This window comes from Phaenicophaeus curvirostris, chromosome 5 (genome assembly GCF_032191515.1).
Source record: "Phaenicophaeus curvirostris isolate KB17595 chromosome 5, BPBGC_Pcur_1.0, whole genome shotgun sequence".
Classification (NCBI taxonomy): domain Eukaryota; kingdom Metazoa; phylum Chordata; class Aves; order Cuculiformes; family Cuculidae; genus Phaenicophaeus; species Phaenicophaeus curvirostris.
In genome coordinates, this window is record NC_091396.1 from 13,211,691 (window position 1) to 13,228,379 (window position 16,689).

General features: G+C 38.9%; 1 protein-coding gene across 1 annotated transcript in view; it reads left to right on the plus strand.

Moving 5' to 3' along the window:
* Positions 1-10,699, plus strand: part of TRIM66 (tripartite motif containing 66) — a 44,508-nt gene extending 33,809 nt beyond the window's left edge. The window contains 9 exon segments of the mRNA XM_069857613.1: positions 58-330; positions 535-760; positions 3,911-3,971; positions 4,674-4,848; positions 5,762-6,069; positions 6,675-6,798; positions 8,304-8,378; positions 9,520-9,672; positions 10,271-10,699. Of these exon segments, the coding sequence (XP_069713714.1) occupies positions 58-330; positions 535-760; positions 3,911-3,971; positions 4,674-4,848; positions 5,762-6,069; positions 6,675-6,798; positions 8,304-8,378; positions 9,520-9,672; positions 10,271-10,540 (1,665 nt within the window). The 3' untranslated portion in view covers positions 10,541-10,699.
* Positions 10,700-16,689: the final 5,990 nt, after the last annotated feature.

Genomic DNA, 16,689 nt, shown 5'->3' on the forward strand with positions numbered 1-16,689 from the left:
GAAAAGCTTATTAATGTATTGGGTTTGGGTTTTTTATCTTTTTTTTTCTTTTCCCAGCAGTCGGCATCCTCAAGCATTGTGGGCTTTTCAAGCGGTTTGGAAATGGAATTACCTTCAGCAAGGCTATCTAGCTTGGCCAATCCACAGATGCAAGGTGTAACTACTGTGACCCTTGGCACACCCTCAAATGCCCTTTGTGACTGTGATACTCCACCAGAGTTGATGCCCAGCTACAGCTTGGCATTAGGCAGAGCTCCAAGTGACCTGAGCCCTGAGGCTACCTCTGCTCTCCCTCCAGGTGATGCACTCCAGGAGAACACTAAGTGCAAGGTAGGACTCACTCAAACTTCTCCTCTGAAAGGGAATCCTCTTTCATTGATCTCACAAGGTATTGTTAGTCAGTCAGTCAAAGGAATTGATTTTAGTAAGTAAAGTTTTGTCTATCTGGTATTTGAAGACTGATTACAAATTATTTTCTTAAGATGGAAAGAAAGAAAACTAATAAAATTTAAATTACTTCTTTTTCCTCTGAAGCTGGAAAATGAAGACTTTAATATTGTTGATCATCCTCTACAAAACAACTTGGCTACTTCTGGGCAAGATATAGATAATGAATTAACTTTTTCTATGCAAAAAGTGCTAGAAGAACCTATTAATCTTTCGATCAAAAAATCTCGACATTGCACTTCTTCTGAACTGCTCAGCAACACATCTTTCCTGTCTATGAATACCAAAATGAGACAACATGGAAGCAAAGAAGGTACCAGACTTTTAATTATTTCATTTATATTTTTGGTCTTTCTTTCTTAGTGCTGCACATTGCAAGCATTGCAAAGCTGTATGCTTATTAATGTATTTACATATAAATGTGCTTTTCCAGCAAGCTTCAAATATTATCAGAGTACTTAATCCAATGGAAAAGCGTGTTTGATCTCATTTGTGAAGGAAAAACATGGAAATGATATGCCTTGAATCCTTCATCTATGAACCAGAATGAGTGTGTCTGTGTGAAGTACCTGGTGTATTAGTTGCCTTAGAAGCGCTCCCTTTAATGAGACCTGCAGTTATGACTATTGAAGAGCTGGTTTGAAGAGTGCAAATTAAATTTAAAAAAAAAATTACTTCCGAAATGTAATGTGCCTTCTGCTAAGTCCTTCACATCAGTAGCATAACAATTTTTTGTTAGCTTAATAGATTGCACAGTATGTGCTTTTGCTTGGCTCTGTCTACTGTGGAACATTCCCTTCAGCCAAGGCCTATTTCTTCAGCCTAAATGGAGAATTAGACTTTACTTAACTCTTTTCATGGGCAAATTGCCAGCATCCTTGTGCTGCGCTGTAAAGCCTCCTTCCTGCAAACTCCAAAAGCCAATGGGACTATTCATGCAAAGGATTGAAGGATCAAGCTGTTATCCTCTGACTTATGCCAATAGTTGGCTGCTTTCCTCTGTAAAAGCTGAATTAATATTTCTATCTCTGTGCTGTATTTTTATTCAGAGAATTCTAATTAGTATAAAGGAGGCCTGGCTCAGTGAGCCAAGGAAATGTATTTGTCTTCTTCTATGTGCGCTGTGCCAAATTCTGACAATTAAGCCACAATCATTTGTGTGAGTTGTAAGAATCGGGCATATCCCCAAAAAGCTGTGCATTGGTCAGGCTTAAGTGTCTCTGAGAGGACCAGCTTAGTGGTATCTGGTTTGGGTCGTGTGGTTCTATGCACGGAAAGCAGCCCCACCGCACAGAATCTCACTTTCTGTAGCAGATGCTACAAACTCACTTGGTGCAATGCACAGATCCTGTTACGTGAGAGTATGGACAGACTAGAGCGTTGAGTTCTATGCTGTTCGCTTTTCTCAAGGACAGGTCAGGAGTGAGCAAGTCCCATCCTGCTCTCACAGTTTAAAGGTGTGCAGTGAGGGGAGACCTGAGGACGTACAGTCACCCTTATGCAGCATGCACCAGTGAGAGACATTAACTCTCTTGCAAAGACAACGTTGTCTTTGCTAGTGACTCTAGGTGGGACTTACTGGCTTCAGCACTGCTGTGCTGCCAACCCCCCCCACTTCTGGTATCTATCTCCAATGACTCATCCTTTTCTGATATCAAATCTAAACATCTCAGCTTAATTTACAAGAAAATACTTATCCCTGCCCCAAGGGATGTGGTAAGAATTATACATAATTTCATCATTTTTCCTCTTACAGCTGCTTTTCTTCTTATCATGGCTTGCATAAACACCCTCCCCTTTCCTTTCCTAGACTAAACAAATCTGATGGTTTCAATATCTCCTCATAGTTCAGAGTTGTGGCTTTTTTTAAACCAACTCATTCCTGCTGCACTATTCTGGGTTCCCTGCAGTTAAGGGGTGCTGCCCACAGCCAAACCCAGTGCTGCACCTGAGGCCTCTGGGGTGCCGTGGAAAGCCAGGTACGAGCTGCCTGTGCTTTCCATTCCTCACTGCTGGTAATTTGCTGCAGGAAGACATTCACCCTTTTTGCAGCAGCAGTGTTTTGTGGTTGACTTGCATGTAGTGGTCCACCTTAACCCTTAGTTTCTTCTACAGAACAGTTCCCTAGTCATTTTCCTTTGTAATTACATTAATCTGATACTTCATATGCGTAATACTTACAGTTCAGTTTTACTGATTTAGGAGATCTGCTTTTTCTGATGTATTACGATTATTTTTCTTTTTAAATTGTAAATATTCTCCACAGTGTTTGCAACTCTTCTCCTTCAGTCTTTTCCACAAATTTTGTAGGTGCTCTTGTTTCATGAGCCAAGTTGCTGATGGAAATGTTGCTTAATATTAGGAACACAGGACAACTGGAACATCCTCTGGTTTGACTGTGTAGGAAAGCTGTTCCTTCAGCTCCATTTCCTTTAGTAATTCTCTCCAAACCCATGACTACCACTCTTTACCTGAGCAACAATCACAAGGGAATAACAATTTAGTAGTGTGAAATCCACCTTTCCTTGTCCCTCTTGACTGTATTGTGTTTCCTGTGGCTGGGAACAATGGAGCATCTTACAGGCATGTTGCTTTCAAGCCGTGGTTCAGTACCATTGACCCAAGGTGGATTTTCTTTAAAAAATCATGTTCCCCTCGCACTCACTTATCTTCAGATAGCCATGATATTGAGTTTTATTTTCTGGTTAACATCAACTATGTAAAATCTATAGTAACTCCTTTTGTTAGGAATGAAATTTGTCCGTGGACTGGTATTTATGAGGCCATCCACTGGGGCATTCATCTCTACCCCACTCCAACTCTCCAGAGTTGTTTTTTTACTCCTGTGTCTAGTATCACCCAAGAGCTACAGTCACTTGCATGCTTATATAATGGGCAGTTTTGAATTAATTTGTTTCTATGTTCCATACATTGGAAGATAGAGAGGAGTCGTACAGTGTAGCTTTCATCCCTCAGTGGCAGGCAGGAGGCACAATTTCCTTCCTGTGTCAAGAAACTAGAATTATCCAGAAGCTTCTTAGCCATGGAGCAGGAGACTGCAGAGACTTCCTGAGCCTCAGGGGTTCAGACCTTGGTAGGGCTGCTCTTCTGAAGTGAGGGTTGTATAATAAAGAGAATTACTTATGTTGTTCCGTGTATATGGATGAATGTGGCATGGCTGTGTACCTATGTACATCCCTGGGAATGTAACCGTTTTGACAAAATATTTTGGAAAGGTTCCTCATATTCAGAACAGAGACAATTGTTAAAAGCAAAGAAACTGTATCCTAGAATAGAAAATAGCGTACAGATCTTCTAGACATATAGATGAAATGATTCCATAATTTACTTATGATATCATATTAAACACCAGTCAGAAGTACATGAATATTGAAGTACTTTCTACCCTAATCTGACTCTGATATTATAAATATTTTATTCATTTTCTTATCTTCTGTTCCAGATTCCAATAACTGTGAAAAGGAACATTTTGAAATGGATATGAGAAGCAATCAGAATGTCAGGTAACAGCCTTTTTCTTTATACAAAGGCACTGTCCATGAATTTTTATGCATGTATTTAGAAAATTTGTCATAATGATAATGGAGAACTTAAAAAGAATGCAAGGCTCCTTACAGATTATAATTCTGAAAGCTGTAAATTAGACTCCTGAACTTGAAAACAGCAGTTTTAAAGAAGTGGTAGGTCCATGTATTTCTGTTGTTTTGTGCATTTTTCCAGAACGAAAAAATAGTTGCAAACTTATCTCACTTGAACAATTAGAAGCTGTGTAACCTAAATCAAACCTAAAAAATATACTGGGAATAGGGTTACCATTATCTCAACAATTCTATAAAATTTTGGTTTCAGCTCCTGCTGTGATGATATTCTAAGTTTGGTGTGCTTGAAGCCAGCCACACAGAAATGTATCAAGAATGGCTTAAAGTGGAATAATTAAACCAAAAATATATGGAGCAGGGCAAAGTTTTAGCACGGTAGTTTGTAATACGTTTGCACATATGATTAATTTAAAGGAATTGCATTCACATTCCTTAAAGAATTGACATGCAAAAAAAGGTCAAATTTTTTTAGTGTTTAGCCAGCAGATTTGCAGTTACAAACCAGAAGAAGCACAAAAAATAGTGCATGAAAAATGTTGAAACTGAGTAAGGAGGAGAATTTTGTCGAATATAGCCAAATTTAACCAGGTGTCATTTTAATTGTAGAGATGACCCTAAGGAGCAGAAGAACCCCTATGTGCGACTGGAACGTCTTAAAATATGTGTGTCAGAAGCAGGGGAGCTCCCGGTGTTTAAGCTCCAGCCACAGGACAATGACCAGGAGGGCAATTTCCTCCTGATAATTGAATGTGGGATGCAGTCTTCAAGTATGTCTATAAAGGTGAGTGGAATTTCCTTCAGGCTTTCCCTGCTTTCTCCCAATCTCTGGAGGTGTTCAAAAAACCTGTAGCTGTGGCACTTTGTGACATGGTTTAGTGGGCATGGTGGTGTTGGGCTGATGGTTGGACTTGATGATGTTGGGAGGTCTTTTCCAACCTTAATGATTCTATGATGACTCCCTTTTATCCTACTGGCTTATACCCACGGTATCTGAAACTTATTACACACAAAAAAAGTCTGTTGGTTCATTTCACCCTTGGACACATCTGTGATGAGTTGAAGTGATAGCGAGTGAAGCTTTTAGCTTGCTGCATAGCTCCCTGATACTTCCATTTCTGAGATGTCTTTCTCTAGGATTGGAAAGCTGTAGTGTTTTTCTGTTCTCACAAACAACCTGGCTCATCTGTCTAGTTAAAAATATAGGATAAAGAGCTTAAAAGTGACTCAAATGCATATTTGGGTGATAGGAACTGATTCTGGAAATCAGTGTAATGGATTTTTAAAAGATATGTATTCTATTCCTTCCCTGGGGTCTTGAGTGTGAACTTCTGTCTACAGAAGGAAATGGGAATTTCTGGTGGTAACAAAAACCTCTTCCTTTATATTTTGGACCTGCTTACAGTAAAACTTGCAAATAAGTTTGTAAAGTACCCAGTTTCTATCATCTGTACTATGAAATCTGTACAACACTCTCACAGTGCTATTACATTGTGGTATGTGGAGGAAATTACTTGACCAAGGTGACTCGACCAACCAGTGACATACCGAGCTGAGTGTGGGCTGGCTGAACCCCGGTGGCCCTCTCCAGTAGAGTTCACTGCAGAAGAAACATTTTGTCTGCAGATAGTTACTGCTCTTATAGGCTTGTATATGAAAATGGTGATTGTGTGATCTCAGATTTTTCTTCCTTCAAGATAAATAAAGATAGTCCACCTGAAGAACTGAAATCCAAAGAGGGGAACTCAGAGGGCAGAACATTTCTTACACCCCAGGCTGCAGGACAGGCACAATCTCCTCCTGCAGATCCTCTGTCTGTTGACCCGAAGCTCAGCAATGGCACCTCCATTGTGAAGAAATCTCCAGTTACTGAGGAAGTCAATCCAATTGAAAATGAGGATTTCTGTGCTGTGTGTCTTAATGGAGGAGAATTGTTGTGCTGTGATCACTGCCCGAAGGTCTTCCATCTCTCCTGCCACGTTCCAGCCCTGCTCAGCTTTCCAGTGTGAGTATGTATGACATTTCACTAATGTGCCCAGTTTCTGCTCACTGCCTTTGGAGGAGAATATATCCTCAGGGATGTGTATGTCAGCCTTACACAAAGGCAAGAACTACATCTCTCACTTGCCTTTTTTGTTGCTTTTCTTGCAAAAGGAAGTATTGTCTTACCTGCTGGGTTTCCGGTCATGTATACCCTTTCTGCAATTAGCTGGCCAGTACAGCAAAAGAAGTGGTAGACTTGAGCTTTAAAAACATTCTTATGACTTGCTGGAAAAAAAAAAAATCCTGACTCTCATGTAACATCTGTAGATGTCAACTCTTCTCTGCGAGAACAGTGACTAGCACAAAGAAAGGGGAAGCAACGAGTTCCTATTCAGTTTTCTAGCCCATTTTATGGGAAACTTAGGATTATTTGGGCTGTTGTGGAAATGTTTAGGACATTGGTTTCCCTAAAACATATATTCCCTAGCAACTCATTGCAGAGGAATTGTGTGCGACAAAGAGTCAGAACTAGGTATACGTCCACATACCATAAGATGAGACTTGTTTCCAAATACAGTGATTGTTGAAATTTGTTATTTGACAAGGTTTTGGTTTCTTGTTTTGCAGGGGAGAATGGGTGTGCGCTCTCTGCCGTAATCCAGTGAAGCCGGAGGTAGAATATGACTGTGAAAACACACGCTACAGCCACAGTAATAACGCACAATATGGCCTTGATGACTACGACCAGAAGGTGGGAACAACTATATATTGTGCTCTTTAGGAAAGGACGTGTGATCTCAGCTTGAGGCTTTGCCTCTGTTGGAAAGATGACTGTTTTGACTTGGTTGCTACTCGAATATTTCAGAGAGTAGCAAATACAGCAGAAACGTTAGTCTTCAATTATATATTTATTTTCATCTAGACATTGCTATTCAATTTTAAAATGAATGACATGTTATAGAAAGATGAAATGGATGGATCTGGAACTCCTTTCTCCTTTGAACGGGGAGATCTCACTCAGCAGCAAAGCAAGCTTCCCTGAGTCAACTTTGCCTGGCTTTATGCCACTGAATCTTTTTGCTTTAAGACTTAGCACCTTCTCAGGCATCTACTTAGGCCAGTTGCAATGACATCTTTGTGATCTAGACCCTTCTTTACTTTCAATTGTATTAAATCATAATACAATCTTCGTTGGTACCATTAATACCTTTGAAGATGACAGTTAGGCATTGTTAACTCAGTCTAAATGAAAGCTTATGTCTTTATCAGTTTCCTCTATCAAATCTCCCATGAAAAAATGCCTTTTCCTAAAGTCCAATTGGTACTAGGAAGCCACAAATTCCAAATAAATGGCCTGTGTATACTGATGACAGCTGGATAGAGAAGCTAAGTCCACAGACATGAGTGCAGATGCTGAGCTGGCCCTGCACAAATGAAGCCAATTGTCAGGCACTGGTCTAGTGTGAGCACTGTATATAAAGACCACAGTAATGGTTCTTAGAGCTCTGGGGCCCTTTAACAAGGCCTTTGCACATAGCCACAGCACTGCTCAAGTTCGTCTATGCTGTTTCCAAACCTGAGATACTCTGCCCATAAAGAGCTGGGCATAACTTCTGGACACTGATGCGATCTCTGTTCCTGTTGCACTGGGTACAACTGGACAACAATAGTTGGGATCTTGGTGTTGATTAGTGAGATACTCTTTAGAAAATGGATTTGATTAGTAATTCCATTGCTTGTAGGCAAACATAGCTTACAATGTGTTTGCAGTGTTTTGGGTTTTTTTTTGCATCAGTGAAATAACAAAGATATAAACAAATATTTTACAAGTTAACTATGGTTAAATGGAATATTTTTGTACAGTCCTACCAAATTCATAACTTACATCTATTTGTATGAATGGATATGAAGAGTGTGGAACATTTTCCTTTTAACTGTTTCCACACTATTGCTGCTGTTCTTTTAGTCAAAAGCAAAGGAATAGAATCTGGAGTGCAGAAAGGAATTAGTGATAGCGATAAATTCCCAGGAGTTTAATACAGAAGTTTTTACGTAATGATAATTTTCTTGCATTTCTTGACTATCCTCACTTGCAACACTATAAAGACGCTATAAGGTAAAAGTGTGCCACTTTGCATCAGAAATGCACAGCGTGCATGAAAGCTCCCCTTGTTGTTAGTACAATTGATTAACCAAGAGCAAGAATGATGCATACTTGTTTTGAATTGAAATGTATTTCAAATTTGGCTTCCACAGAAGTGTGAAAAGCTGTTGCTTTCCCTGTTCTGCAGTAGTATGAGCCTCCCATTCCATGAACCCGTCAGTCCCCTGGTAAGTATGGCACATGTGTGGGTCAGAAGGAATCCAAAGAATACTCTGGCACACCTTGTGAATTTCTCCTGTGTCGTCTTGAAAGATATTCACTAACTTCTTTCTGAACAGTATTGCTTCCTAGGGACAGACAGGTGTTTCCCTCTTGCAAGTGCTTTAAGGTGTCAGGTCAGAGGCAGGTTCTCAGGCCATGTTTGGGTGCTAATTTAAGATGCTGGTAGTATACTAAAGGCCTATGAGGGGTTCCAGTGACTAAGAAAGTTGATTTACTGCATCCATGGAGAATGTTGCACTACTGTAAGAGAGGTCTGCTTTAGAAATACCCTTGAACTCCCTCTTTTCTGGTGTTTTACACAAAGGTAGTAATGTGACAGTGTTCAGGGGAAGATTTAGAGACATTTGTTTCATCCATGTACTCAACATTTCAAATATTAACTGGCTATTTTGAGGAATATGTAGACTCATGCTGTTGTAACAATGGAACACAATGTGAAAAAAATTGGAGTAGGAAAATTAAAGGAAAACCAAAGGGATTTATGTGAAGGAATAGTCCAAACAAAAATATAGAAAGCATTCCACCTAATAAAGCTTGCAATGGACTTGTGGAACACATTATCTAACAAGTAGGTTTTGACCCAGAAAGATTTAAGGAGTGGGATATGCTGGTAGCTGGTGCCCATTGAAAAAGAATTCTGTTGAACTTTAAAAAGAGTGCATAGTAGTGTATTTTTGGTCACTCTTGGCCGACTACTTCACAGAGTATCAGCTGCCAGTATCTCAGCACATTATTCTTATAACTGCTTGTGGGACATCTTAGCTAATTGTCAGTTACACATATTCTTGATCATGATTAAATGGTGGTACTTAAATCTGGGGAATAAACTTTAGAAAGTGCAAATAGCAGAGTAGTCACTGAAGTGTACCGTTTTCAAGATCAAACTTGCAAGCAAATATGTTTTTAATCAAACCAAAAAGCACCCAGGAAGATGATGTGCAAGTGTAGACACCAAAAGACTAGAGCTCTCTTCCTTGATGTGAGGAGTCCTCTGCAGTAAATTCTGTCCAAAATTGGATACAAGTCACTGGAAAGGAAATGTATTAATTAAAAAGGTTACATTGCAGTGTTTTATTGTTATTGTAGGCTCGGCATTACTATCAGATCATCAAAAGGCCAATGGATTTGTCTACCATACGAAAAAAGTTGCAAAAAAAGGACAAATATCACTATACTTCACCTGAGGAACTTGTGACTGATGTGCGTCTCATGTTTAGGAACTGTGCAAAGTTCAATTATGTAAGTTTCTAATACACATAGGTGGGGGGATACAAACCAGAGGGTTGCTCTTTCAAGCTGTCACACTGGTCTAACTATCAGTTCCGCTGACATCAGAAATGGGATAAAGATGAACACAAGGATTAACCAGTTTTACTCTTTGGAAAAGATATCTTGTTTTTTTTTAAATGACAGAAATGGAGATACATAGGGATCTAACAACTTGAGATACATCTGGATCTAAAAAGGTACATCTTAGTGGACAGCTTTTTGAAACGATGCTGGGTTTGCTGTGAGAAGCCAGTCATAGCCAGCAAAATAACTAGGGAAAATTCAGATGCATAGAAATTCCTAACCAATGATGACTGCTATTCTTTCTAGTTCACTGCACATCTCTTTTTCTTAGAGGTGCAGAAACGTGTTCCTTAATAGCAGCATCTGGTTTTTACTTACATTGTAAATGAAGAGGGACTAATGGGCTGTGAAAAGTGAGCAAGAGACTAATGGAGATGTAGCAGACAGAACCAAGGCCAGACATTATGGTAGGGTAGTCATTTGTTTGTGATCCTTGATGATTTCTGTGTGTGGTAACACCGAGTGGTTGTTTTTTCTCTTACAGCCAGATTCAGAAGTTGCCGAGGCTGGACGATGTCTACGTGTATTCTTTGAGGGCAAACTGAAGGAGATTTATCCTGAAAGGCACTTTCCTTCAATGCAACAAGAAGACTCTGATTCTGAAGAGGCGGAAAGTCGGAATAGCAAAATCCCACCCCAAGACTTTGAGTGGCCGTCATACGGACAGGAGTGCCTTCAGCCTAAAAGAAGGCGGCGCCACGCTGTAAGATTGCCAAAACAAAAGCATTTGGTTGTGAAGTGGCCACCCTGCTAATTCTGTCTACAGCTACTGATGGGAAGTTTTGACACAGCTATGTGATGGGAAAACTGTCGAGCTTCTATCCCAGAGATGTGATCAGTTCTACGATTTTATGTCAAGATCCTTGGAGTGGAGTAAAGCGTCAGTTGTGTATACGTGTGTGAGCATGAACAAATGAAGTCTCCCAGGCTACGCAGTTATCTTTGTAGCAGAAAACTATCAAGACTTTTTAGAAAGACTAAGCCCTTTAGCTCTTCACTGTTTCATTCATTCGCACACAGAAAAGTGAAAAAAACTAAAAGAACGATGTTTCAACCAGCTAACAGCCTTCCTCAGGTATGACCTCCTTAAGATATGAGATTTGCTATGAGGAATCCAGAAGCCTAACTGAGAGAGCTAAGGTGTGTGGGAGGGCAGCAAAGCACTCGGGCTGTTGATTTAAACTTTCCTAATCTGCTGACCATATGCCTTATCCTAGATCTTGTGAACAGAGAGCAGATCCAAAGTGTTTGAATCTGTCAATATTCATCTGTTAAATCATGTATATGTTTTTTCAGTGTTTGTACTGAAATACCAACATTTTGGTGGTAGGAAATGAAGATTAATAATAAAAGTAACATGCTAATAATATCTGATATTGCAGTACCATTTTATAATCTGTTCAACATGACTCCTCTGTTTAAAGAGCACAGGTAACCATGTAAAAATCTTGCAACCTCAGTGTGAATGTTGGCCATGCTTTGTGATAAATATAATGTGGGGTCGTAAAAGAAGTAATCCTGTTGTCTTGGTCAATGATGTTTTCTAGGAGCTTGACTACTCAAGGCCTATGAGAAAGAGTCTAATGGGATTATCTGGTTAGCTGTTTCCTTCAAAGCAGAGCATTTTAATTAATTAATTCATTCATTAAGAATAAGGGTTAATAGTGCTAATGTTAGGGCCCCATGTGAGCTGTTTCTGAGTGCACACTGGATGTTCTAGTTGCAAAAAATTACTCTTCCAGTTTCTAATTCATGCTCTGTAAAACAAGGTGGGATTTCCTTGGTCTCAAAAGTAGCATTTTTATACAACCCAAGCCAGTTTTTTCTTTAAATTAGATAATGAAGTTCAGTAAATTAACTATGAAGCTAATCACATGGCTATAAGAATAATGTCATATTCTTGATTTTCTCTTTGCTTGTTTCTTGTGATTACTAGCAGTGCTAGAAGATGATGATAATGTGTTTGTGTAGAAGCTCAAGCAGAATGAAAGAATGATTTTTTTTTCCTAAATTCCACAATACTGTGGCAGAACATTGCTAAGTGCCAGAAGAGCAGATTTAAAGTTCACTTGAGCAAAGTCTAGCATGTAATTGTGAAGCCTGAAGGGTGGGATAGGTAACAAAACATGACACCTAATCAGAGAGTGATGCTTTGCAAGCTACATATCATCTCTTCTGGCAGGTGGGCCAGATCTTTGCATGGCCAATCCCTTCTTCATGTGTGTGTGAGGGACATCTTTCTTCTTAGAGTTCTGCCCAGTAGCGTAAAGCTGGGCTGTGGTCTGACTCTGGCAGAGAAGGGTTGTTGCAGATCTCAAACGGAGTTAATTTTAATTAGTTCCCTGTAAATAATGATGATATTTTTAGCATAGTTTATATAGCCTATTTGGTCTGGTAACTATGTATGTTATTTTAGATAACGCTTTAAAGGAAAGGTTTATACGAGTGTACAAAATAATAAGACATGAATGTTATAATCCAATATCTATATGACTTACTGTTTGCCACTAACTTCATGGAGAACTAATGTTTTCTTTCCTTTGAAGAAATGAAAACCTGGATATTATAAGCTGACTGGAAAACTGAGATGAAGGGACAGCCTTTACCTTTTCTGTATGTGAATTCCTATGCGTTTGCTTTCTACCTCTTTTTCTTGAAACAGTAAATGTCTTGGTACAGGGAAATGAGTCCAGGTTTGCAACTGAATTAATCACCCCTATCTGTGCTACAGGTATCAACTTTTCTCAGTTGATAATTACTTCCTCCACCAAAGATGGAGGTTAATCTATTACCATTAACAGTGCAAAAATGTTGTGCTGTAGAGCCTTCATTGAGGGGCAAAGGTAGAAATGTGAGAGGTTATTGTTGACTTCCTCTTTTCCTGAAAAAACAGAGTAAAAAAGAGCCTGCTTCTGTTTCTTAAAGGCTGTAAGATTTTAGTGCCATTAGTTTTGGAGAACACCTGTTTTAATAAGATTTATCCAGAGTTTATTCTACCTTTAGTAAATGTAGAAACATACAAAAAAAAATATATGCTCATAAACTTTGTGTCATACTGGTAAGCAGGGCAAAATCTGAACTCATCTGTGTGACTTCACATACTTTCAAACCCAGAACTATGGGTTAGCAACTTCACAATTCATTGCATGTTGTAAGAACAACATTATCCCTCTCAGACTTTGCTTTAAAATTGCTGGCTTGTCATGTTGCTGCTGCTGGACACCATACCACACCATACCTGACTTGTAAATGGCAGGAACATTTACTCTGTTGAATTCCAATTACGCACTGGTAACGGGACTGACAGGTATGAAAGGAAGGGTTTCTCTTTTAAAGTCTAACAGCCCAAATAGCTGAAAAGAGAAGTAGTAGTTTATGCACTTATTTTCTTCTATCTCACAGCCTTTTTCACAATCCAGAATGTGTAGGAAAGGAAGCAGGAAGGAACCCCTGAAGTTTTCCACTGGAAGTAAATGTAGCAGAAACCAGGAACTCTGTGGAAACACCTGTGAATGCACTAAGTTCCTTCAAATGCAACCAAGGGCACAATTTTTCATTTCATCTTCATTAATGGCTCATGTGTAGAATGGGAAATTTTAGTTTGTGCTTAGGAAGTTGGAAGAGAGATTAATTGCACTTCAGTGATAAGTCTGTTGAAGAAGAAATGACAGCTATAAATTTTACTTTCATTCCCCTGCAGACAATTTCTAAGACATACGTCTTCCAGTATCATCACAGCACAATGGCATTGGAGTTAATACAAACAGATGTTTAACACTTCAGATTATCGACTGACTGCATGTTTATATGTATATTGTGCTTTACTGAACAATAAAATATGTGAATATGTGAAATGTATTTTTGCACATCAATCTGAAATTTTTGCTCTGAGTACATCTGCTTTCAATTGTTATATGAATTATATAATATATAATTATGTTGATAACTAGTTACTGCAAAGCAGAATGGTTACAAAGGCAGCTACATTAATACGGGAGATCAGATACTTTTCAGATAACTTCTTCCTGCATAGGACGTAATTTGTAATGATTTCCCTGTAAATTCTATCTCACAGTACATTTTTGCTTTAGAGTAGTCCTTTTTAAGGTAAGAAGATAAGATATGCAAGTTTTCTCAGAGCAAACAGGGTAGTGTCTGAAGGTCAAGGAGTATTTAACTGCTTTTGGAAAGTGTTTGAGATAGTTACCAGTTTTATGGAGGTATGGTTTTATGGAGGTACTGATTTATGGTTGTGCCATGGAAGTTAATTTGAAAGTTACTATTCTTGGTCTTGATTGTAGTGCCTAGGACAATTATGTTGGTACGGAAGTGTTCCAGAGGCAATCTGATACGGAGGTGATGCTTATTAAATTTGTTGTGAAATTCAGTAGGGGATTCCAGTTTTCTGGTACAAATGATAGCGATGTCACTCAGTTATTTTAGGCATAACATAGATGTTCCTGGATGGCCTGTGCTGAGATACCTCTCCCTTATTCCAACATTCCTTCCTTACCTGATGTTCTGAGGTGAGCATTGATTGCCGCACTAGAATGAATTTTTGACAATGTTTCTCATTACCAGCTGTGAGTTTACTTTAGATGGAAAAAAAAATTGTCTATTTTTATCCACTGACATTTTGGGCAGGAAATGAAACATACTTGAACATAATTCTTTGTTTGCTTATTAGCCTGCTTTTTCTGGTGAGAGCAGGAATAGTTCTAACAACTCTTAAATTCAGTACTTGCTCGTTATTCCATGATCTAGTGCTCGAGGAAAACGTGTTGGTGCTATTTCATTTTATACTGTAGACTTCCTAGAGTTTCTTGATGTAGCGCAGGTATGGGACAGATAGGGAAGTCATGAGATGCCTTGTGGGAAATATACAGTGAAAACATTGTAAAATATGCAAATCAGAGCTAATGTTTGGATAGTACCTCTGAAACAGGGTGACATTTTCTCCTATGGATTATTACAAACTTAGCTGGCTGCCAGGTCTTGTGCTGGTTAAATGAACAAAGAAATGCCCTAGTAGTGTTTCCAGTGTTGAATTATGCTTGTAGGAACTCGGAGAAGTTAATCTGGTTTTATATTTGGCCCAGCAAACTTCAGTGTAGAGTGATCATGAAAAAACAGTGGAACGGTACTATCTTTAGATGCTGAAAGTAAAACATAAACTTTGTTGTATTAGGAAAGTTAGGATATTGTAGTGGTGTGATATTTTATGTGGTCATTTCTGGATTATAAGGTAAATTGTAGTCATTGTGTTCATCCCATAAACAACTGAGATTTTGCTATTTATTACAGGTTTAATGTTTCTTGCAACAGCATTAAAACAGACTTGAATGTAAGTCAAGGAAAAAGTTTATGCATATATGTCTACTATACTGCATAGTCTGTGGTGCATAGTACAACACTTCTGAATTTACAGATCGCTGCGCCAAGCTAAGCAGTTCTCTCCAGCAGCCAAACATCAGACGGAAAATACCTCTAATCTCTAATAATGAAAATATTAATAGGATGGTACAACAGCTAGCAGACTGTGCAGAAGTGTTCTGTAAAAGACCGAAATTAAACAAAAACCTTATAGATTATTTTGTTCTATGGCATAAATAAAGAAACAATATAGAGCTTAGATAAAGTGAAAATCATTCCAAAATGAATCCATACATCCTATCTAAACTCTGTGCTACATTTTACACATAATTGCATATACCTCAGGCATCTGCAGTGCAGTATATTAACACATACAGGTGGACTTCAGTTTATGAGAAACAACATTAAAAAGGTCAGTGATTTAAGCAAACACTGGATATTTCTTTTTTCTCCATGGTCTCTGAGGGCTTAAGAAAAATGGGTAAACTGGCTTTGTTCTGTTTGTTACGTACTTATAAATATTTCTTATTTATAACGGTGAAAACCAGCATGATAAGCTAATGGAACAAGTGAGCAGCAGAGGTGGAAATTGAATGTAGCCCTTGAGCCTGTTGCAGGATTATCATCTAGGAGTGTTAAATGAAAATATTGTGACAAATTTCAGGTTTGGGATGCACAGGTAAAACCTTTAATTACAGAGAAAGGGATTTGGCTGTAGCAGTATTCTGCAAATACTGCTTGAGGTTAGCATCTCCTGTCCTAGAGCAGTGCTGAGAATCACATGTAGCTTTTCTTACCTTCATAACTTTTCTTACCTTCATAACTTTTCTTACCTTCATACTGTTTCTTACCTTTCAAGGAATTTTTATCCAGTAAAGGGGAATGGGGCAATACTCAATCCACTGCTGCAAATCATGGGAGCAGTTGCAGTAGCCTGGGCAATGTAGACATTGTAATGATAATCTCTGGCTGAGTGAGGATATATCAGGGATAGTACAAACAGAATAGATTTTCACCAAAGAATGAACCTCATGAAGGCTTCTCAGAATTTTCCATACCATTAGAGAAAAATGAAATTTTCATCTTTCTTTTTTTTATCTTTTAAATACTGCAAAAATCTCTGCAGTGCCAGCATGAGCATTGATTGGCATGAGTTTGCTGGACAAGGTGATAGTCTTACTGCTTGGTCATAGCTCTTGCATCATGCTCAAAACTCTTCTCAGACTGCTGGTGCTGTGTTGGGTTGCATCATGCCAGCCTGAGCTGTGTGCCATGGAGCCTGTATTCCATGGAGGCAGGGGAGAGCCAGCTTGCTGTGGACACATGCTGGAGAGCTGGGAGCACCCTGGAGACATTCAGCCCCTGAGCTGGGAAAAGCATTGCTCCAGCACACACGTCATCTGCTGGGTAGATGAGTCATAGCAGAAGGCTGTTACATGGAAGGAGCATATAGGATTTTTCCTTCCTTTCAGGGTTCCTAATTAGGAAATACGGTAAATAGCTGAATATATTCATAGCCATGGAACTTGG